A 24199-nucleotide genomic window follows, 5' to 3' on the forward strand; every position below is an offset into this window, starting at 1 on the left:
GCCCCAGAAAATACCCCCTATATGAAATGCGAATGTAACAATATGCAAAAGTATATTCCAAATATACTCCAATATTCCAAAGTGAACTTCAAAGCACAACATGTGTGCATAATATCTCTATGGGACGGTTTCATGCGCACTCACCCTCAGCAACAGGGGAGTCTTACAGCGGCCATATGGTGCACCTACCCTTAAGGCTCAGTAGGATTTAGGGCTGTGCTACCACCAAGGGCAACGTCTCCTCCAGATCAGGCAGAGACGGTGAGCAGGATCAGCCCATTGATCTACCTGAACCCCCACAGAACAAGAGAGCAACTAATTGTACACAAAACAAGCCTGAACATCACTAATGGCAGCACAGTCAGAGAGGGACAGGACGCTCCTTCAGACAACAATCACCAATTACATAAGTTTACAGCAATCACAAAGCAATAGTGCTGGACTAAACTCCACATGTCCAACTTCCAAGAACACCAGTAGCTGCATATGAAGAACCCAGAAGACACCAACAACTACCACCACTGACTCTGCAACATTTTGCTGTATTTGAGCAGATGTTTTTGCAAGATTTTGCAAGATTCCTTCAGCAACCATCTTCAGATCAAGATTTTCTAAGAAACATAAATGGGGGAAGCATTATCCTATTCTAAAATTTGATTACAAACTTTGGAAACAATATCTAACTGTTACACTTAGAGCAACATTTAAGATCTACTTCTGTAGTTCCAAGCATTAGAAAAGTAATACTCTTAGCAGACTATGCTTACTAGCTTTGCAAGACCACTACAAAGCCTCAGGAATTTACTAAGTTACTAAAATAAGAACTAATACCTGCTAACATGACATATATGATGCTATGACAGAGAAAGGACAAGACAGTGCTGAATTTCTCAAGTACTTAACTAGCACAAGACTGAAAAGTAAGCAGGGTCAAGGTATGTCTGTTACACCAAGTGCTTCATGTGAATGCTATAGGTGTGACAACTGCAAGACCAGAGAGCTCTAACATATGAAACAGCTCAGCCTTCTTTCACCGATCACCTATGCCCTGATCTGGAGGGGTGTGCAGTATTTACACTCATCCAATCTTCATTACTAGACCATTTCACACAGCAAGCCTGCAATAGTACAGAAAAAATTCAAACAAGCAAAGTGACCAAAGAAAATTCACGTATTCCATTTGTTACCCAATCCCTGCTGATATCCACGTTTTAATTTTGATTGCCCTAAACCTACATCCTTTAAATACTGCAAGGATAAAGGAGTAAATGTCAGCATTCCTTACCATTTACATATTGGAAACTTATATACAGATGCCCAGAAGAAACAAATACTAGAATTCTGCATCTCTAGGACCACAGTGGAATAAAAAAGTATCGGTTGTTACACACACAATTTTTTTCCCCATTTATATAAATGCTTTTTACTTCAGCCCAGTACTACCTGTTCCAACTTTGCGCACAGCATCTTCAGGGGTAGAGACATTTTTATCCTCTGATCCGAGATCTTTTTTCTGACCATTGGAGGTATAAACTCTCACTTGACTCATCAGCTGCACGGGCAGACGATTGCACGGCAAAACACAAAACAGGCTCCCACTTTTCATTGAAGCTTGCCATCCTGACAGAGGGAGGAGAAAACGATGTTTCAGACAACAATGTCAGAAAATGGTCCAGAAATACCAACACAGGTTATGGAAAATTAACTTAGAAGTGCTGATTTGTGCTTATTTTACCAACGCTTAGGATTCATAAAACAGAAGAACAACACAATTTCCTCACCCGTCTTCAAACACCCCTTTTATAGTCCAGACAAATGTTAGTTTGTTTTTTCCCTATATGCTCTGGGAAGTACCTCTAGATGAAGTTGAGATACTAAGTTATTAGATAAGACTGGCTTATCGATACATTAAGTCCTGGCTCCAGTCATACTGCTTCAAAGTCTTAACAAACAAATGAACAAAAAACCCACCTTTATTAGTAAATGAACAAACCAAGACCACTATAAAACTATTAGGCAGTGCTGTCACTGTGTACACGCTCTGTACAAACTGCATGTTACCAATTAACAAAAGGTGTTACATAGCTCAACTGAAGAGCAACGTGCTAATGAAATTACCTATAAAAGTGCATTGTGTTTTACAAAAAAGCCTTAGTGATGAAAAATCTTCAATGCTACAGTATTTACACCAGACAAATTACAATACAGACATGTAAAAAGACAAGTAGGAAGCCACCCTGGCGGGCAGCCTTCAGGCCACCTGCGTTAGCAACCTATAGGCTGAGGCAGCAGAAAGGGCACAGGGCTCCTCCAGCCTGGTGTTCCTGACAGTTCCTTTGGAAAAAATGCATTAAAGGAATAAATAATTTCACAGAAGTAAAATACTCCAGCAGTGCTGGTAAATCAGGTCATGCAAAGTATGACTAATCATGCATGAATAAGTCACCCTGCAATACAATACAGTGACTGTTTCATAGAACTGTGCGTTCTATAAGAGTACCAACAACTTCACTCTTACTTTTACCCTCTACAGCACACACATCACCACAGATGTGTGCACTGACTTGAACCTTACAGAAAAGAATACCAAAGTTGTTATATTTCTCATTCTCTCTCAGATGTTGCAAGTGTACAAAAGCCCAGGAAACGAAACTCGGTGACCTTACTGATTACAGCCTTTAGAAGACTGCAGTGAAGACGTGACATAACACAGGCAATGCTGCTCCCTATGCTCCAGTGAAACAGGAGTGCTTGGACACTGGTCGGTACATGTAGATGATAGCCTCCTTTACTGCACGTACACATCACCTCATAGGTTCGCTAACACAGCCGCTACACAACAAGGCCTGTGTCGCAACGCAGCCCTAAGTAGCAGTAAGAAAGCCGGTAAGAACCTTAACCTTGCAGAATCTGCGGCCCAAAGGGAAGGCCTGGCCTCGGTTTACATTACTAAAACCGTCTTGTCAGACCACGCTTCAGTTTATAGAATGACGGTAAACGAACCACGCACTGTTTTTGCGGGAGGGCTGCAGGTGGCAGCGCCGGAGGCCGACGGAGCGCTGGGAGACGCCCGCTCGTCACATTACGTCCCAGCTAACACAGCAGCCACCCCGGGAACACTTTCCTTTAAAGCACCCGGGGCCGGCCGCAGCCCCAGCCCTGCCTCAGCGGCACCTGACCTCGCTCTTTTTCGATCCCCAGCCCCAACGCGGGGTCACGCCGCGCTCCCAGACGCTCGGGGAGGCCAAGCACTCACCGTGGCAGGCGCGGCGCAGCGGGGCCGCCTGGCACCGCACGTACAGCCGGTACAGGCTGCGGCAGCCCCGCCGCGGGGCGGACAGGGCCGGCATCATGGCGGCGACCTCGGGCGGAGCGCGGCCGCTCCCCGCCGCACGCCAGCGGCCGCCGAACGGGCGGCGATGCGCATCGGACAAACCCGGCCCGGCGGCGCGGCACCCCCCCCCGACCGCGGGCGGCAGCCGGCGGTGGGAGGCGCCGCGACACCCGGATGTGCGTCGAGCCCGGGGAGCGCCCGGCGGCCTCCGCTGACTCACGGGCCGCTCCCTCCCGCCCGCCGCGCATGCGCCGCGCGCGGGTGAGGGCTTTCGCTTTTCGCCGCTTCTCCCACAGGTGGCGGCTTCTGCAGGTAGGCACGGCCCGGGGCTCGGGCTGAGGCTGCGGTGAGCGTCGGGGTGTAATAATAACATCTCCTTTCTCCGCAGGCGGTGAGTGCCCCGCCGCCTGCCCCCAGCGCCCGGCCGGAGCCGTGCCTCATCCTGCCTCAGCGCAGGCAGTGCCACGGCGGCACCTCACGCGCTGTTATAAAAAGCGCTTTAGCAACTTGAAGCTCTCCAGGATAGCTTAGGTGATCGCTTATCTGGCTGCCACGAACTGTCTCAGGCGTCCCTCGATTTGTTTGTGCGCTGTGAGGAGCGTGGGAATGCACCAGAAGCTCGCTTGGCAGGGAACGTGGATAATTAATGTGCCTGATCATCCACCAAGCGTTTGATCACTTAGGAAAATGACTGTAGTGCCCGTCTTTAACATACCCGATGAGATTTTTCAACAAGGTTTACTGGCACGTAACTTCTTTAACAGTCATCCACTGATGAGCAGCGCCAATGTAAAGTGTGCCTGTATGCCCAGCGGAGGCAGATGGGAGTGAACTGCTGTGTGCAATGATTAAATGAACACCCCTCTCCCCACAGTCCTATCACAGCCGTGCCGGGTGAACGAGGAGCACTGCAGCAGATGCCGTGTCATTAACCAGCAGATGGACAGCACTGGAGTTAAATACTAAATTACTGCCAGTTGTGGAGTCATAAAGGTGGGATCAGTTCTCTGATTTTAATGGGGCCGTAACGTTCACCTGATGGATGTTTTGCTGGCCACTTGCTATTTCAGCAAGAGGTTATACAAAGTAAACAACAATTTAAAACCCAAATGAAATCATGAGGTTAAAGTTCCCTTTCCTTTCCCACAGGAGATACCTGAAAAAAAAATATATATATAGGCAGAAATACTGGAAATGTGTAAATCCTGAGGGGGTTCACACTGTGCTCCATAGAAAATATGCCAATTGTTGCATTATTTCTAAAAATATTTTTCTATAGGTTTATAATTTACTTTCCAAAACCAAATGGAATATTATCACTGAATAATGTCATATTCTTTTATTCAACTGAATTTGCCTTGTCTGCTTTTGTTATAAACATGGAACAGGAAGGAAAATAACACCACTGGAACAGCACAGACCAAGTCACAGATGTTATTGGGCTGGTGGTCAGCCAGGATTTACACGAGCGAGGGCTCTGCACGAACCTTTGCTGATGAATACTTAAACCTGCAGAATGAGGCAAAGAACCACCAAAACAAAACATCAGTGGCAGCTTGTTCAGTGTGGAGGAGCCAGGTTGCACTGAGCAACACTAACAAATCACCGTGCCTCGTGGTGTGTGTCTGCAGCATCCCAAGTCAGAGTCCTGAATCCTTAGACATAACATCACAATCGTTAGTTGTCATAGAATCACAGAATCATAGAATGGCCTGGGTTGAAAAGGACCACAGTGATCATCCAGTTTCAACCCCCTGCTACGTGCAGGGTCGCCAACCACCGGACCAGGCTGCCCAAATCACTAGAAGTGAGTTTGCCTGTGACCAAAGACTATGTATAGCCACAGTGAGCCAGTGAGATACTGTTTCTCCTTGAGTGGCAATATTTCAATGGTCAGAACTGCACCCTAAAGTTCCACAATGAATTATAGTTATTCCTTAGCTAATTTAGACCCTTATCTCATGGAATCAATCCAGTTGAAGACAAAATACATATATAAAAACCTAATTCACATTCAAGTTCCTACAATCTGACCTGATAAAATGTTTTTAGAAAGATCTCTTCGGAGATCTCAACAGTGAGGGAGGGAAGCAGAAGGCAGATCATTTCCCTTAATAATCCCGTATAGGATTTTCCATTTGTTAACTGATGTTGCAGAGCTGTTGTATATTAGTAAATCTGATGGAGGCCTTCGAGCCATTGGAGCAGAACTCCCCTGCCAAAGTTATGTGCTGCATACAGAGCACCACTGCCCTGCTTTAGCAGGGGGGCTTCTGTGCCTTCTGAACTTCTGGTGCCGAGACATGGCAGGTTGCAGGCTGCACCACACAGCTGCCATGAGCTAGCTGCAGAGACAGTTGGGGCCAGTCCTGCCCAGCATGCCATCCATGGGGATGTTCACCTTTCCCTTTGCTAATGTACCTATCACATGAAGGTTTTGGTGTATTGCTTAGCAGAAGGCAGCAGGCTGGCTCTGCTCTTACACTGGCATTGGAGTCATTTCCTCAGGCTTCCCTTTAGCAGAAAACAACAACAAAAGAACATGCCAACAATGTTAGAACGCCGTTGTATAAAGCATATAACCTTTCCAGTAAAGGCTTCTAAGGCTTTTAAGTTGGTAAATCCACCTACGTCTGTACAACTTCAAGTCACGTGCTATTCCAGGTCAGTAATAATCTCGTGGCCACCGAATCAAAGTTCAGAATAAAGTAGAAGTTAGTATCTTTAGGTTTCAGCATGTAGGCAAGAGTTTAATTATTCACATGCAGTTCATTCACCTGAATGCTCACTGAGTCGTTTCCGGCTTCCTGAACAGCACGCAGCTGCAGTCCCCTGTCCTTTTGTACCCAGCAGCAATCAGGAGGTTCCTGTCTGCTCCTAGGTTGTCCTATTGCTAAGGAAGCCCAGAACACTCACAGAACACAGTGATAACCTCATCAGTTCCTTGGGACCTCAGCTGAGACATGTCTGATTTTCTGGGAAGCTGCGTAGGCATCAGTACTGCAGAGCTAGTTGAAATGGGAGTACAGGGGTGGGGTGGGGGTAGAAGTGGGCTTCAGGAGAGAGGGTTTAACAACAGGAGATTGGATCGATAAAGAAGACAAGAGAAAGATGGGTTAATGTTTGAGGGCTAGAGATTGACAGCAGACGTGGAGGCAGGTGTATTATTTGGCCCAAGACACCACTGGCACCTCCACAGTTTGGGAGCCTGCCATCATATGCTGGAGAACATAGCAGCAGTGCAGCTCTACTGATCCCATCAGATGAGCCTGGGGCAGATCTGCCGGTGTGTTTTCATGGTAAATGAGAACAGGTGGATTTGCATCAAAACCTCTGATTGGCTCTGATTTAGCATACCAGTGCAGGCATTTCTTTTAACTTTAATGCTTTTTTAAATACTGTTTTCCTAAAGGAAGATTTTACACTTCAGAATTTGCTTTCCCCCTGGAGGAATTACTTGCATGTCTGAACAAGAATCAGTGGGAATTATACTGAGATGCCTGCAGCTGCAATCAAATTAGGGAAAAGGGAAAGATGCATGCAGCTGCACACCTATCTGATACAAGTACATCCAAAAGCGTGCAGTTAATGGTTACGTGGGAAAAGGGGGATGGAAACATCATTCTTTTTGTATCAATAATCCCACACCTACGCATGTAGGAAGTGACTTCAATGCTATGGAATTATTCAAAACTCACCTGGATGCAATCCTGTGCAACATGCTCTGGGGTACCCTTCTGGAGCAGGGGTTGGACCACATGATCTCCAGCAGTTCTTTCCAACCTCAGCCATTCTATGCATCTGTGTGAATCTGGATTCCTGCTACTGTAATTATTGTACTTATGACTGTAATGATTTGACAAATGTTTTAGAATCTTTACTATGAGGTGCTCTCAGATCATAGGGTCTTTTAGCTTCTCAACAGTTGTGACAAACATTATGGCCTACAAGTAATTATTTAGTTAAAAAACCTTAACCAGAAATCTGTTTTTTCCTTCAGTTTCCTTTCTAATGCATATAATGCATAGGACAGGTAGATGCTTGTGAAACCAAAGTACAACAACTCATGAAAAGACGTTATTCTCAAATTTAGGAGGAAAAAGGTTATAGTGTAGGCAATACACATCCAGGTGTACATTAAGTTAAAGTGTGTTGCTTCACAGATGTAAGTCATGACTAGAGGTCAGTGGTTTGGAATAAAACCAGCACACAAAAGAAAAATTCCATTTAGATTCAGCTGACCAAATCATAGGTAGTTTCCAACTCTGATGGAAAAATAACTTGCAAGGGTAACAACAGTCACCTCCATCCTAAATCAGAAAGCTAGCTATAATTCTTAAAAAAATAGTGCTACATACATTCTCTACTGAAGCAACTACTTTCAACCTGAACACTAATATGCAGACATGTATAGAGACTGGAAGAAGCCTCTGGTACCATTAGATCAACTCTGCTGCTCCATCTGTCATACAATCTTTCATGAACAAACTAAGCCCCAGCTTGAAAGCAGCTTGGCTCTTCTGCCCCCAGAAACTTTTCTTTTTGATTTAAGGAATGTGAAGTCAGTTTGCCTCCTGCTTTTGAAGGGTACGACGGCAAGAGATTAAAAGCACCTACTCGGTGCAACTATCTTTCTTAAAGTATTCTTCCCTTACAAATGTGTGATGTTTGGCAAACAGAGAAGGCTGGCAGAAGGCAGGGAGAAACTATAAGAAAAAAAACCAAACACTTTCAAATGGGAAACAAAAAATAAAATGTGGTATTTTGATCTCTAAGCCATTTATCTGCTGCTCTAACTATACGTACACAACATCAATCCCCAGCACACACACACTGGGGTGGAGGTAAGCAGGCCATTTGACTACATCAAAGCAATGTGAAAGCTGAAATAATCAGAGTTGGGAATAGGACCACTGGGTAATTAAGAAGTGCCTACTGAGCTGATACGTGCTGCTCTCACTATACTAAGGTCTCAAAATTCCTTTGTATTATACACTTTTATCAGTGCTACGCCAGGGAACACACTAGAATTCAGAAATGTGTTTTAAGTCAACTTCCTATTTCCATATGTTATTACAAAAAAAAAAAGGTTAATAATGGCTTTGATTTGAACTTTCTGCTATTTTCACAATAGTTTTGTTGTGCTTTAGTCAGGCCCTAGCTGAAGCTCAAGAAAGCACTCTGAAAGTAATTGCAGTAGGCAAATGTTATTTCAAAACTCTGGTCAGATTTTCTAGGGAACAAAAATATAAATCTAAATAATGCTAATTCCCAAATGCTAAAATGTACATACATACACGTTCTCAGTCTGTCTTTTCACACATAAACACATACCAAGACAAAAACCCATGCAGGTGCACATATGGTACCTTCCCCTACACTGCTAAACATATAAGGTAACAAAACAATATGAAAAGGAAAAAAAAAGGCTTAAATATACCAAGAAGCCCAGTAGCAATACACGTCATAGTAAAGCTTTATTTCTTTACTTTTCCACTACAGGAGTCTCAGACATTATGGACAAAACCACATAATCCCACAGCAGCTTTATTTTTCCCTCCAGGTAGACCAAGACCAGCCTGTCTGCTCTCGTACAGCATAGCGGCATCTAAAGATTCCAATGTCATTTTCATACAGAATAAAGTAGTTGTAACTTAGAGCTAGAAAATGTAAATGCTGTCCAGAGGATACCGACATCACAAAATCATGGATGGTAAATTGGGGTTTGTGGAAGTTATAGTATACCATAGAATTTCCATACCTCAATTAGCTAGGAGCTGAATTCTTTCCCATTTTCTTTTTTCTCCCCAGTCTTTTCTGTTTCTCCTTCTGTTTCTACCTTCAGGAGAAGTGCAGCTGACATTAACACTTGCTGATAATCTAGCCCTGCACCTTCATCTCTGATTTTCAGCTTGATTTTCCTGTAAGATATCTTGGCTGGCTCACGCACCACCTCCATGCAACAAACTCTTCATCTTCACATTGCCAAAGTGCATAGGTGAACATTCACAGGGGTACACACTGCAAATTAAAATATCATGTTCCTTCCTCCTTCTCAAGGAAACTGCTTTCTTCTCCCTTAGGCAGGAGTCTGGACTGCTCGAGATGTGAGTCAAGCATGTGGAACTCCAGGTAACGGGAAATTAACTCCCATTAACCATTTTCTTTAAAGTCTAAGATCTTTTGTGACTCCTTAGAATATAATTCATGCTATTGCTTCTCCAGAAGCTTTGTAGGACTGCAACTCTGTGGTAGCAGCCAGCAGTGACAGAATAAAGCCCATATCATTTGAGCTGGGGTTGAACAGAAGCACTTAAATATGCCATCACTGATGAGCTAAGCCCACGAGAGGAGGATAACGCAGGGTCGCATTTTTAAACCATACTGGTTCATGATTTTGCTTGCTTCTTACAAAAGAAAATATTACACAGATATAAATTCCAAGCAGTAAGTGCTAGCTAAGACCAGTTTTTCAGATCAGCAGTTGCTCTTATGTAGCTATGTGACTATGATAACATCGCACAAAGTAACCTATCTGAAGATTCACAGGAGGACAGGACTACTGCCAAAACAGATACAGTTAACCTTCTCTACTAAAGATCTGCATGGAAATCCAGCAGTAAACTAAGCACATAGTTACGTTTTCACAGATGAAATTACAAACACTAGGTGTAAAGCAGAATGGTTCCAATGACTGAAAAAACAGGGATCAGCTGTTTGTTCTAATACACAGCTTAGTATTTTTATCAAGAAAAGCAAACAGGAAGCTGCAGTAGCTCAGTATTCCCTGCACTATTCTAAACAAAACAAACCCAAACCAAAACAGCACACACTTAAGACATTCCGCATACAAAGATTCTGGTCAGGAACACAAACTCTGAAACCTAAACATAAACAAGCGCCGTTTTGCAATGTAACATTGATAGTATTTTACATCCAGAAAAAAAAAAAATATGCAATTTGATTTCAATTACATCAACAGAACCATAGCTGTAACAACACAGAAAACAATTTAATTGGTTTTGAAATAAATAAATATTTGACATACAAAGCACATACAGTGAGAAGGGTCACAATAAATTACTAATGGAGTTACTTGCTCATTCACTGAGAAAAGCCCTTGGTATTTCCAATTTTATACCATCAAATTTATCATTCTTGCTGATTTAAGCACAGCACTAAACAAATATGGATCCCAGTGCTTTCTTTCACAGGTACTGGCATGGATAATTTACTGCAGTGATCCAATTTGAAAATCAGTAGGGACCGGTAAATTGCTGCATAAAAGAAAGAGCGAATGAGGTGCTTTTTCCTTAGTGTCAGCAGCCTGTGATTATTATGTTTATTAGATTTTCTTGAAAGGGCTTCACATTTTCTCAAATATGCAGGAGAACTGTATTTCCCCTCAGAGCCTTACATTAGCATTTTGTGCCTCAGTCCTTCAATGCAAGTAAAAGATGAATTTCTCAATTCATTTGAGAAATTTGTACCATCTGGATGGCACGGAGCGGAGCAATGAAACTCCCTTACCTGGGCAATATCTGCCATTATCACAGGGCTGGCTTCTGCAAAAAGTTTAATAAGTAACGCTGACAGTTCATTAAAAAGGTATTTTTGAATCCACGTTTAAGATTAAATTCAATTACATGATCCATACTGATAACGTATCTTTGGAATAAAGGATAGCTTGAGAATCTGTAAGGATTGACTTTCCTGTGATTTTTTTTAAGAAACTTACACCACATTAAGAGTTCTATTACAGAGATGCACTATTTCAGTATACTTCAACCACAAATATATGCAGCAATTATAGACAACTGCAACAGATCAACAAAGCCTATTAAAATCTGGCACAGAAAGTGCTCATGATCTCACTGTCACATATTTCTTTCCTCAACAGAAAGACACCAGAGCCATACCTAGCTCTTGCAGGTAGGAAGCAGTTTTTGACAACATTTTAAAAGAACATGCTCTTCTAACTCTATGGTCTTTGCCAGCCTTAATCTGAGCACTGCAAGATACAGTCCTTTTTGGAAATAGGACCAAATCATACATGGTATAGCAACAAATCACCAGCCCCTCCATGCCAACTTTTGTTTTTTCCTCCCATTGTTTGCTCTGCTAGAGTTCTTACACCACCTCAGGAGGTGTACCTTTCCTCCCACACCTCAATTCCTATCTGTAAAATGGACAAGAACTATACTCGCTTAATTAGAGATCTGCACAGCAAACATGGCAATATGGGAGCCTAATGATAAAAAAGGTGCAGTATGGACCGTGCAAAGCAACCAACTAAATTATTTCTTTGGACACTACTATCACAGAGTTAACAGCTCAGAAAGTTTCAGAACAAAGCAGTTCATTATTATAATTAAAAAAAAAAAATCACTAACACAGAACTTTAAAAATTGACCAATATTGCTCCCTTTGAACATCCATCATAGAACAGTTAGCATTTCAGTTATGAAGGAAAGAAAACATAAAACTGACAGCACAAAAATGATGATGAAAAGATGAAAATTAAAAGATAATAAAGGAAAAGATGGATGCACATTATTGGATTACTTCATGTGTAAGAAATCCCAACTGGCAATAGCTGTTCCCAACTGATCCAATTGGTCCTGATGTTTTATCTATCTACAGGTGAGAACAGAACAGATAAGTGTCATGCTAGAATATCACATCTTCAGCAGACTTGTGCACAGCAAGAGGTGCATCTACCCAAAAATCTATCCAACAGCACTTTAACTTACGGAAGTTTAGACAATAAAAACAATTACCAGTGTGATTTATACCAGTGGGAACAATAACGCTATCTAGTAGGCAACCATTCTCCATGGCAAGAGCTCTTCTGCTTCATATTTGGGGTTCACATTTTTACAGCCAGTTACAATACTTCTCAGCTATCAGACTTCTGTTATAGAGAGCTGTCGACAGCAAAGTAATGTAAGGAGTAACAGTTATTAAGGAAGTAGGCACATGAGCAGAATGTTTTTTGTTAGCATTGAGAAAGCTTGGTTTTACCAGGAAGGCAGCATAAGGCTACAATAAATAAAAACAGAGTTGATACGGAGTACAGATGAGCTGCCTGATTTATTTTGCTTGGAAATTATTCTTATCCCTTTATTCCATACTTTTGAGGCACTCCTCTAAGTTTTACCAGGCCACAAGCAAAATCCAGGCCTCAGTTTTGTCAGACAGCTCTTGACAAAGCCAAGAGCATAGCACTAGCCAAATCAAGCCCCTTTTATGACAAAACATTTCTCTGCAACCCATTTTTAATACCACTTATCAGAAAAAACGCTCAAGTTTCACATCCACATTTAGACTTGCACTGTAATCTCATTCACTTATTCCTCTTAATCATCCTTCCCCATTCACGGAGCTGGGTCTCAGACTTAGCATCCTTCAGCTACAGCTGCAATATATCAGTTCCAACTCACACCCAAATTTAATAACAGCATATAGTTAAAGCACAGTAGACAACACTCACAACAGCTGTCTTAGACCAGAAGAACTTGCTCAGAAGAAACATGTTATTGTCCTTATACTAACTACCAAAGCATTTATTTGATTTCCATTCCCAGGATGGGGGATGAACTTAGATGACCAATTCAAAAGCAAAGAGCTGAACAGAGCCTGATGTCACCAGTCAAAAACATACAGATTATGAGAAGGTCTAGAACAGTGCTGAAGAGTTGAAATGGTAAGAAGTAGGTCTAGATTTCTCCTCTGAGATCATTGCTGCAGAGCCTACTCTTGGGTTAAGTTTTGAAGGAAAGAGCAATAAATTTTTGCATTGTAGAAGGCAAAAATTTCTGTAATGTGACTTAGAGATGCACAAGATACTGAGCTGTCCCATTTCAATAGCTGCAGTGGCAAGTGTGCACACATACAAGCACAAGACTGCATTCTGCTCAACTTCCAGGTTCAACTATCAGCACATTCTGTTAAAAAGAAAATAAGCTTGAAGAGCCTAGCAAATTACATTTAACACTCCTTTTATTGCAGTAGAAATGTTAGGTTTTATAAAATCCTCAAGTTACAGGATATACACATAGTGAACCTTGTTGCAAGTCTTAGCAGCTGTAGAGCAGTACTGCATGCAGTTGCTTATGCAGTATGCAAGTGTTCTATAAATAACTAATCATGTTCAGAAAGCAAGATGCAAAGTCAAAGAGTATCATATTCGATTACCAAAAACAGGTCTTCATCAGTACCAAGAGGTTGAGCAAAAAATTAAGTGTGTAAATATACGGCTCTAAAACAACAAGCTAAAACAACTGAAAAAGGCCAAATTACATCCACATTGCAAACAAGATAAGTCAGTAGTTACATACTTTGCTCTGAGACTGTTTTCAGAAGTGTTTCACGTTTCTCTGACCAAGGAAGAAGAGCACAGTACCTTAGGACTTTCACAAAAGGCCAATTATCCCATTTAATTTTATGCATTTAGAATATTAACATTAGCTCCAGAAGATTAGGCAAGTACTTTGCCTTGAACTTATGGAAAGACATTATATTTGGGCAGATAATACTCTTTTTCCATGACCTACCTTTCAGCTGCTGGATGAATGCATAATCAGCACTCAATTTAATATTCACTTCTGTAGTCATGATACTGCCTTCAGATCAGTCATAAGATGGATTTATGCCAAAAAATCCTACAGCAATTTGTTTCAATAGCTGCCTGAACAGGTGCAATCCTTTATGCAAATTTGCCATTACAATGAGAGTCTCAGAAACTGGAATAACAATTTATATAGAGCTAGCTACAGATTAATCTTCTAAAAAGCAGACATGCTTGAATTACTGCAGTCTCACATTTGTGTAGACACAAGAACACATCCGCAATGATTCTCCAAAAGTTACAACATTTACATTGATTAGTTCACTTAAGAGATGGTTAAAAGTTTAAGCATTGCATCTTTGTCTGAAAAGCCTCCAGGTCAGCAATTTGGCTTGGTAAAACATCTTGTTCTGACAAGACAACTGAATTCTCCATGGTCAGAGCCTTGAGATTTCTCCCAGCAACCTAACGGAAGGCTACATCATAACTCTTCTGAGCTTTTACCTTATCTTTAAATGACATTAGCAGAAATAGGCTCCCCTTCTGAAAAAGCGTTAACTATACCAGCTTGATGGCCTTTGAATTTTGTTAAATTAAACGTGGGCAATATTTTCCACTGAATAAAATAATTTGGACAATAATTCTACATATATTTAGTAAGCAGAAGAATACTGTCCAACATGTACGGCCTAGGCGTATGTACCAATGCTACCTGCTAGAGACATCCTACCATAGCAGTGGTTCCAGCTAGTATAAACCTATTATGCACAGGCTTCCTAAAGAGTTTTAATCAGCATCCAACAACTAATGATTTCTAAAAAACAATTCTGCAAGACTGGGAACGTTTAGGTTAGAATGCAGCTACTTTCTTTCCACCAATTACCAATATAGCACAGTAATTTTAAAGTTTCCATGACTTGCTTTTGATATGCTAAATTTCATATTATCTCCAAGAAAAGCAAAGACACATTTTTATACAGCCTGGAGTGAGATCAGTGTAAAACCAGAAATTTAATCATCAGCAGAAGTGCCAGCTGCTCATAATGTTCACAATAGACGCGTGTCTGAAATTTGGCTATGCAGCAGTTGGTGCCAATCTGCTTATAAAGGAAATGCTGCTGAGACATAGTCTTCTTACAAAAACAGGGCATGAGGGCTTCATTATTAAATGTTCAACAACAATTCTCAACTCAGTGAAGAGAGTCCTGGGGACAAAAAAGAAAAAGAAGATTTAAATACAGAATAAAAATCATACAGCATTCAGCAGAAGCAACTAATATCTAAATCACCCTTTTCATTCACTTATTTTCTAAATAAAATAATTTTTAAACATTTTACAACAACAAAACGCACTAATTCTAGTTAGCAAGTTCTTTACATCAACTCAGCGTTGCAGCATCCTGCAAGAATTTCAGAATTCTTGTCCTTTAAATGCTAATATTTTTTAACCACCTTTAACTTAGCAAAGGACAGACATAAGAACAGCAGAAAAATTCCACATTCAAGCAGGAAAACATACCAACAAAAACCCACACACCAAAAAGAAACTAAAACACCCACTGCAGGTAGGCTGGAAAGAAGACAGTTTCTTACAAGTAGCATAAGGATTCAGGAGGCAACAGAAAATGGTGTGTTTGTGTTGCTTCTCATTAGAATGCAAACAACCCTGCATTCTAGATTCAACTTTTAAAAAGAAACACTTATAGTAGGAAAATGGAGGCAATAAAACTTATGATGCTAAAACTTGTTTTTGCACATCATGGCAACCAAAGCTGCTGCTCTGGTATTTTATCAAACCTTTTCCTAATCAGATAGTGATCAGACTGGAAAGTGAAATCTTACACTATACAAAAGCTTGACATGAGAGAAATCCCAAACGAGCATTGTCCTGAGCAAGCCCTAGAAATATTTGTAGTTTCAAGGTTTAAAGCACTGACAGTTGGTCCAGTCAATGCCAAACAAAATCAATAATGCTCTATTTCATTTATAATAAGCCTTACTTATAAATTTAAAGCAGCTAATGAGTATGTTCGAGATCACACACAGACTTTTTTTTCTCCAGTTGACACTATACAAGTTTGCACTTGTCTGTCTGTGTACATGTTTAGCCTTGGAGAGACCAAGAATCTAAAAATATCTTCCTGATAAATGGTTGCAGAACAGTTAAAAGACTCTTCTCCTAAAGCACAGTTTTTAATTATGCAAACATGTTCTGAGAGTTCCCATTCAAGGACGTCAGAGCACTTCAGATGAGTTCAGTTACATGAAATAAATGTTACTCTAAAGCAATTGTGGAAATTTTTTTATTTAAAGCAAACATACATACATACATGTCCAGCTATATTTCACATTCTATAATTACCACTTGCACAGGTTGTGGATTCTCCTCTTCTGGAGATATTCAAGACCAACCTGGACACCTACCTGTCCAGTCTGCTGTAGAGGGCCTGCTTTGCATTGGGGTTGGACTCAATGATCTCTGGAGGTCCCTTCCAACCTCTACATTCTGTGATTTGGTATTATGTGTCCATTACAGAATGAAAGATTTCTGTATGTCTAAACACTACACTGTCAAACACTAACTTCCAAAATCAATGTGGTGCTTACCGGCAGTACGGGTTTCGCCGAGAAGAGTAGCGTAATGTTAGAAACCTATAGTAAATAAATGGCTGGAGCAGACTCCCTTGACCACTGAAATAGAACAGAGAAGCAGAGGTTAATGTTGATTTAAATAAATGAATGAATAAATGAAATAAAGAGAGTCAGGACTTTCCCTAAGAAAACCTAGGAAACTATCCCAGCTCAAAAAAGCCAGACTGGGGCCGAATTTGGTCAGACAATCTAGATCTGACAACAGAAAACATATGTGTCCCTGCCTTTACAAAGGCAGAAACTTAAGAAATGTGGCATTACTGCATTTCTAGTGATGGGCAAAGAATCACAGAAGTGACAGTGCAGGGTAGTTTGGTATTAAGGAAAAGCTTGCTAAACAAGCATGAAAATTGACTGATGCGAGTAGTCCAGTTACATTGAGCTTTTTCAGCTCACAGCATGGTTCAGGTTATAGAAGCACTATTCTTATAGTACCTTTTGAAAAAACTCTTAGAACACAATGGAGACTATTATTTATGTATTCATACGTTAAAGCTAACTAAGCTTTTTTAGGTACTCTGAAATAAGATCTTTGTACTTCACAAAGCTGTTGTTCCACATGATAGAGCTGCAAACCAATACACAGCAAAGCACAGGAATACCTTGAGCTTACTTGACTGAAGCTTCTTTCTATAATGTAATATTAAAAATCTGTGTCACCACATCACAGTTCCAGAGTGGGAAAAAGCAAAGTCTTACATCTGTATGGTATTTACAAGTAATTTAACAGGCTTCAAAAGTTTGTTCTCTAAACTTTCACTACAGTTGCATTTAACCTTTCTACTGTTTTTACATCTGGTATGTCATCTGGTACAAGTTTCTACTAGATGACTTATCAACTAGCTCCATTCCACTGAATTCTGTGAGAGAGAGAGGAAAAAAACAAAGATCTTCACCCCAAAATTTTAGAGCACTAGAATGTTTCAGATACCGGATACAGATAGTAACCATCAATTGGTAAGTGGTCTTAGAAGGAAATACAATCCATCAGGTCTGAAGCATTTAAGTGTTCAGCTGCCCTACTGTAAGATAAAGACAAATTCCATCATCTTCCAAGAAAATAAAGCTTCCCTTCTACTGCCTTTGAGACCACTCAAGACAAATGCTCTCACTGTGCTATGACATGCATAACAAAAATATTCCCTCTCCAAGCATTAAAAGGCAGTAACACAAACTCTAGTGATCAGCAGACTGCTACATCTATGTGACTTCAGTAGGATTCCAACATGTACATTCTTAAGATGCCAAAATGAAATCAACAGGCTGCACACAAACAAAGCAGGCAAACCCAAACGGAATAAATAAGGCCTTATGGTCAGAAGTAATATGGGAGAGGACATAACCTGCTCCTGCTTGCTCTCTTCATGCACCATGAAATTCCATGCCACTTAATTTATGGGATGTAAAACCAGAAGCAAGAGTGAACAGACACTTTTTGTTGGGGCTAAAGATCAATATTCTGTTACACTGTCCAAAATTTTACATACTGAATGAACACAAGTTACAGACCTGCAAAAAAACTTTGTTTGACCCAACAATGTCACTCATGCTATGAAAGGGAGAGTTTTTTCTTCCATGCCCAACTATACCCAAACAAATGCTGTTTGATTTCATGATGCATCATCTTGATAAATCTAGGAACCAAACTAAGCTCAAGCTTAATCAGACAACGATACACACGTAGATCCCTGTAGCCCACAGGATTAACTGCAAAAAGTAATCTCATGCATGAAGTTCCTAATTCTGAAAATATTAATGGTAATTCTTACCTGAAGAGCATAAAAACTGTGGCTGGCATCAGAAAAATTTCATTGCAAGCAATGAATTTTAGAATGTTCTGTTGATTAGCATTCAGCTTCTCCAGAAGGTTTCTCAGAAAGGGCAGGCTATTTGAGCCTCGTGCCTTAAAGAAAGAAAACACCATAAAATATACAAGTGATATCAATCTTCTTCAGCATAAAGTAGTATTAACATCTACCATTTACGAGTCATTTCAGCAAGTGATTCAAATTAATACTGCAAAGAATACTTTTAAGAAGTGTGGAGCCCCTGTTAGAATAACAATTTCAGGAACCATAGGTACATAAAGCTTAATTAAAAATAAAGTGTGCTGTAAATTCTCCATCCACACATTCTATGTTCAAGTGCACAGGGCTGGCCAGCAGCCTTATTCTGTCCACTAGGATGAGGTGCCTGCGGTAGCAAGGCAGCCTAAGTAGGAATACTGGATGTTGGAGATACATTAAGCTGCAGAAAACCGTACTGGGCAGGTGGTTCACCTGACAAATTATTTCTACTTCTTAGCCTAACCCTGAGGTTTGTTATTCCACTACTGAAATAGAACATCTGACTTTAGCCTGAAAAGACAGGTCAGAAGTTTGGACCCCACTGTTACACACTACTGGCCTCCTACAAAGAGAACCACCTCAAGCGAAATAATTGGTGTCAGCTTCAGCATATTACTGAGTTATAACAGAAGGAGAAAAACAAACAAACTAGAAGACCTCTCAGATTCTGAGCTGAGATTTCATACTACAGCTTCACTCTAACTCCTCTAACGTAGCTGAAGGAAACCACAGCTGCAACTCCCAAACTTGCTCATAAATCCCACATGCACCAACAGTATTCATCATATTGCATACTACACCATACTTACATCAAGAACCTTCTTTGTGTATGTGGCAGCATGAAGCAAAGAGAACAGCAGAACTGGGAAAATACTCACTGAAGCAAGAATAAGGAAAATTAAAGACTGAAGAAGTGTATCATTTCCCCACGATATTATGCAACAGGTTGGCTGGAATGAGTAATACTCAAGTAAGACACATCTATGTTTAACATCTATATTTATAGCTGTTCCATTTTCTCCTTACATCTTTTCTTTGCTATGCATTTTTCTTAGCTTTAAAAACAGCGTATATACATACATATGCAAAAGTAGAATGCACACCATTATTATATACCAGCCTAATGGAATGCATTCTTTCTACATGAAAGACATGTAAGGTTACTACTTAAACTCCACCATATACATGTACTCACCACATTTTTATAAACAGATGCCACAAAATGCATTTTATCACCAAAGAACATGCAATTGGCCAGCAGTTCACAGAGCAAGGACATGGACATTCCTCTGCCAGAGACATTCTAAGAGTAGGACATTAAGCATACACACAAAGCAGCATAAAGAAGAGCTACTTCAATATCAGCTTTGACAAGCCACAGGAATAAGCCCTTTTTGCAGAATGTTTAGTTACTTATCTGAAACAGCCATTACGGAATAATTGCATCCCTACACGATATATGTCTTACTTTTAGAGAAGTTATATATAAACAAACCCTGTACTGGTCATAAATGAAAGTTATCAGTTTCTCTTAAAGGATCACGTCAGATTGGTCATAGAATTCTCTGAATTTAAGTTTCAGGAAAAGAAAATAAGATAAGGATCAGTGATTGCCGTGCACTATGTACAGAGGTGATTAATCTGAACGTGGATCAATCCTACTTTACATAGAGTATGTGTTGTGAATAGCAAACATACTCTAATTTTTTTTTTTAAGTCACAGAATGGCTCAGGTTGGAAGGGACCTCAAGGATCATGAAGCTCCAACCCACCCACAACAGGCAGAGCCACCAGCCTTCACATTTGATACTAGACCAGGCTGTCCAGGGCCCCATCCAACCTGACCTCCAGGGATGGGGCATCCACAATCTCTCTGGGCAGCCTGTTCTAGCACCTTACCTCTCAGGGTAAAGAACTTCTCCCTGACATCCAACCTAAATCTTCCTTCAACTTAAAACCATTTCCCCTTGTCCTGCAAGGGATGCGGCATGGGTGATGAAAGGAATCAAGTTTTGAAGATATTTAAAAATGTTACCAGGACAACCCAAGCAAAGGATACTTGTGACAGGGTAGGAATTCACAAAGATAAGAGAGTACAGCAGGTAGTGGCAGCTGTCCTCCAGCAAAGCCTGGGCCAGAAAAGCCCTGCTAAGCTGGAAGTGTGGTAGCCTTTGGTGTAGTCGGAGAGCACTAGTGAGAGCATTTGCCAGCAAGGCACGCTGATAGAAGCTGGCTGCTTCATGCAACCTGCAAATCATCAGAGGAGATGTTACCATATGAACCAAGCCCCTGTTCAGAAGCCTTTCACCCCTGAGAATTGCAACACAGTTACACAGTACTTTTCACATTTCTATTAACATACATAAGCACTGTTACCAAAGTACACTTAAAAACTTGTAACAGTGACTTACTGCAGATGTTGAAGGTAAAAATAACTCAGTATATTATTCCATAACTACATCAAAACATGAGTATTTGCCAGTACTTGACAATTGCTGAGCATTTTCTAAACACATCAACAAATGTTTAAAGCCAATCCTACATAAGTAAATTAGTAAAATCTTTTCTCACAAACCAACCCAACAAACTAAATAATAGAAAGTCACCCTTACATGGAAAACTACTCTATGAAAATGGAATGTAGTCACTTGTAAACTTTTATTGTTGTTTCGCAATGTTAAAATACATACCCTAGAAGAGGCAGGACAAATAAAGCAGAGCAGTAAACTGTGAACAAGCGGGAAATCCACATTGCTGTGTCCAACTTGTTAGCCATCAGAAATTGCTACATTGAAAGATAACAAATAACAAAAACACAACCCCAAATAAGTTGGTATCTTAATATTTGCATACATCGAACATTCTTCCTTCAGTATTAAATGGCAGCCTTGACTAGGATCAAATTATTGCCCAAAGCAAAGGGAGTATTTTCATCCCACATGATACTAGATTCACACAGCGTTATGATGTACTAACCAGATTGCAAACCTCAGAATCAAAAGGCTCCTTTATATCCTACAAGGAAACACAGCATTGTGATCCTCTGTAGAGGTAGCGAGTGTGAGTGTCTCTACACAGACCAACCTCATTGGGCAGCCAACTTCAAGAACTTCTCACACAACATCTTCAGACCAAAGTGACTGCTGTATCTATCGCTCTATGGCTCATCTTAAATGAAATTTCAAGCAGCGGGGACTAGGAACACCGCACCTCTTATGGAAAAGAAGAAAGAAGTAGCAAACTGAAGCTAGCATGACCGCCTCCGAGGGAAAAGGGCATGGCTTTAAATAAATAAATAAATGGAATTCCAAACACCCCAGCACTCCAGCAGTTCTCCTGCTTTTAAACACTGCTTAGTTAGTCCCATTCCCTCATTGACACGGTCCCAACACCAGGAAGGCTGTAACAAACTATGGCACGCCTTCAGTTACACACACCAGAACGCTGCACTCCTCACAGGTTACCTGTCCCTGCTTCCACACCTGTGCACTTCATTTTGTGTTTGATTTCAGTCAGGACCTCCTTTTTCTTCTTCTTTTCTCGTTCCCTCATCCTATACCAGCCTTTGAAGTCAGCTCTTGCCACCTGTACTCCCAGCCTCTTTGGATGAATAAGATCGGAATGCAGCTCGCTAAGCTACAGCAGCCTTCCTGCCATCGCACACTGTTGGGTACACAGCTACTTCCCCACGAGAGGAGCTTAAACCGAAACATCTGGCAGAACGGCGGCACACGCCACAAGAAAGCAGAGCTGCTCCATCCCCCGGCACCGGGACCGCAGCCACCCCGCGGGCAGCACCGGGGCCGCAGGGTCACCGAAGAGAGCCGACCCCGCTCCGTGCCCCCACCCGCCCCGCATAGCCGGGCCTACTCCTCCCGGCCCGGCGCTGCTCACCACGGCTCCGCCGCCGGCTCCGCCTTGCATGGGCCCATTCTGCGTAGAGTCCGCCATGGCCGCACCTGCGGAGAGAAAAGCGCCTCAGCCGGGTCTGGGATCAGGACGGCCTCTGCTTGACGGCCTCTGCTTCCCACCCTCACTCCCGGCCCTGCCCGGCCGCGCGGAACCCACCGCGAACGCCGCCGGACCCGACCCCACGCGCCGCCGGGCCCTGCCCCGGATATGGCCTGATGTCACTTCCAGCGCCCCGTGCGGCCTGCCGGGCAATGTAGGCTCGCTGACGTCACGCTGCTCGGCTCGTGACGTCACAAGGCCTTGGCGGGAGCTGCGGCGGCGTTGGGTTCCAAGCCCTGCGCCACACGGGTGTCCTAAAGCGGGTCAGGGCATGGTGTCCGCCTGCGGCCCGGTGAGGCAGCAATGAGCATCACCACACGCAGTGTATCAGCACGGCAGGGGGCGTTCATCCTCTCATATGGCACCTCCGGCTCTGCTGCTCCCTCCAGGCCTAGCACTCATTTGCCCACTTGCTCTGTGTGCTCCCCATAGAGCTCGTGCTGTGTGAACCGTATCAGCAGTGCTGTCGTGAAGGCAGAGCTGGACAGCACAAGGCACAGCTCTGCTGCTCTCTCTGTAGTATGTAGCATATGCCATCTGAAAGGTCTCGGAAATGATTAATGCTCCTTTCATTGATATGTTCTTTGTCTTAATATTGATCTCTTAATTGATCTGAGCCACACGTATGTGATTTTATTCTCGGTTAAAGGTCCATGAATGGAGTACAATTCCACTGAAGCAACTCTCTAGCAAAAGAAGACAAATAAAGAACCTTGAGAAGGAAGCCTTCACCTTTTGGCTTGGTCTGAGCTCTGGGCTTTCTCTCAGGGATGTGCTACAGGTTCCCCCTCCTGGTGACACAGATTCCAGAAATGCAAGCCACCTGCTCAAGTTTCTAATCATCTCCAGATGCTTTTAATTACTCTTCAGCAGGAAAAAAAAGAAAAAAAAAAAAAAGAAAAAAAAAAGAAAAAGAAAAAAAGGACACATCTTTTGGGGAAGGAGGCTGTTGGAACGAACAGCAGCAATCAGCCTCATTTCTGGCTTGTGATGATTAAACTTAGAGATTGATTGGAACAGACTCGGGAAGGCACCAGGAGAATGTGTAATGAAATATGTTGACAGGGAAGGAGCAAAAGAAGTCATATGATAGGGTCTCAAATATCATAACCATTACAAGCAAGTTAAGGCTTTGTGCTAATTAACACATTTCAAAGTGAAGATGCAGAATGTGTTTTCTTCACTTCTTTTCCAAACCACTCATTTCTTGTTGAAGTGGCTGCAAAGCAGTCACAAGAACTGCCTGCTATTTTGGGGCTATTCCCCAGGTGGGGGAGACTCTAGAGTAAACAGCACTTGAGAATTGGAGCATTCCGTGTGTCTATTGCACGTTCTCAAATGTGCAGTTAAAAGACTGATAAACACTTATGTTAAACTGAAATTAAGGCTTTGAACACAGCCCCTGTAATTAATTTTAGCCATTACCAGATTGTTTTCCTTCTTACAAAATAAAGTATTAACTTACCTAGATTTACATCTTCAGATAAAAGTGCAGTGTGGAACTACACCTCAGAAAACCCCAGAGATTTAATTATGCCAAATGTAAACGCCACAAGGGGAATAAAAGTAAAATAAAAATAGGTTTTTTTAAAAAAAAAAAAAGCATTCTGGTGAGTCTTCAATATTATATGTTTCATAAATAGCCCTGGGATGGCAAATGCATGTTGTTATTTAGTCCTTTGCATCTGTAATTTACGAACAATTGAATGCACGCATGTGCAGAACATTAAATTCTAGAGTCTGGTTTGTTGCCTGTCAGTCATAATATTATATTTTAACATTTTA

General features: G+C 41.6%; 2 protein-coding genes and 1 long non-coding RNA gene across 4 annotated transcripts in view; 1 reads left to right on the forward strand and 2 right to left on the reverse strand.

Moving 5' to 3' along the window:
- The window catches only part of SLC30A9 (solute carrier family 30 member 9), a 29133-nt gene extending 25375 nt beyond the window's left edge, over positions 1 to 3758 (reverse strand). Inside the window, exons 1-2 of the mRNA XM_015285471.4 lie at positions 3257 to 3758; positions 1444 to 1620 (exon numbers count right to left, since the gene is read on the reverse strand). Coding sequence (XP_015140957.3) covers positions 1444 to 1620; positions 3257 to 3707 — 628 coding nt within the window. The 5' untranslated portion in view covers positions 3708 to 3758. The remainder of the gene's footprint in view (positions 1 to 1443; positions 1621 to 3256) is intronic.
- LOC101749278 lies at positions 3574 to 11777 on the forward strand. Of its 2 annotated transcripts, XR_006939237.1 has the most exons (4): positions 3574 to 3646; positions 3723 to 4128; positions 4209 to 4327; positions 9418 to 11777. It is a non-coding gene; the product is annotated as an uncharacterized LOC101749278 (long non-coding RNA). The 2 variants fall into 2 exon arrangements; XR_210602.5 differs by having other exon boundaries at positions 3723 to 4327.
- Positions 8793 to 22517, reverse strand: TMEM33 (transmembrane protein 33). The gene is made up of 8 exons (XM_420732.8): positions 22472 to 22517; positions 22298 to 22362; positions 21094 to 21188; positions 20463 to 20650; positions 19213 to 19280; positions 18326 to 18459; positions 16512 to 16595; positions 8793 to 15109 (listed from the first exon to the last, which is right to left on the reverse strand). The coding sequence occupies exons 2-8, from the start codon at positions 22352 to 22354 to the stop codon at positions 14980 to 14982; spliced, it is 756 nt and encodes a 251-aa protein (XP_420732.1). The 5' UTR covers positions 22355 to 22362; positions 22472 to 22517; the 3' UTR covers positions 8793 to 14979.
- Positions 22518 to 24199: the final 1682 nt, after the last annotated feature.

Source organism: Gallus gallus, chromosome 4, assembly GCF_016699485.2.
Source record: "Gallus gallus isolate bGalGal1 chromosome 4, bGalGal1.mat.broiler.GRCg7b, whole genome shotgun sequence".
NCBI lineage: Eukaryota > Metazoa > Chordata > Aves > Galliformes > Phasianidae > Gallus > Gallus gallus.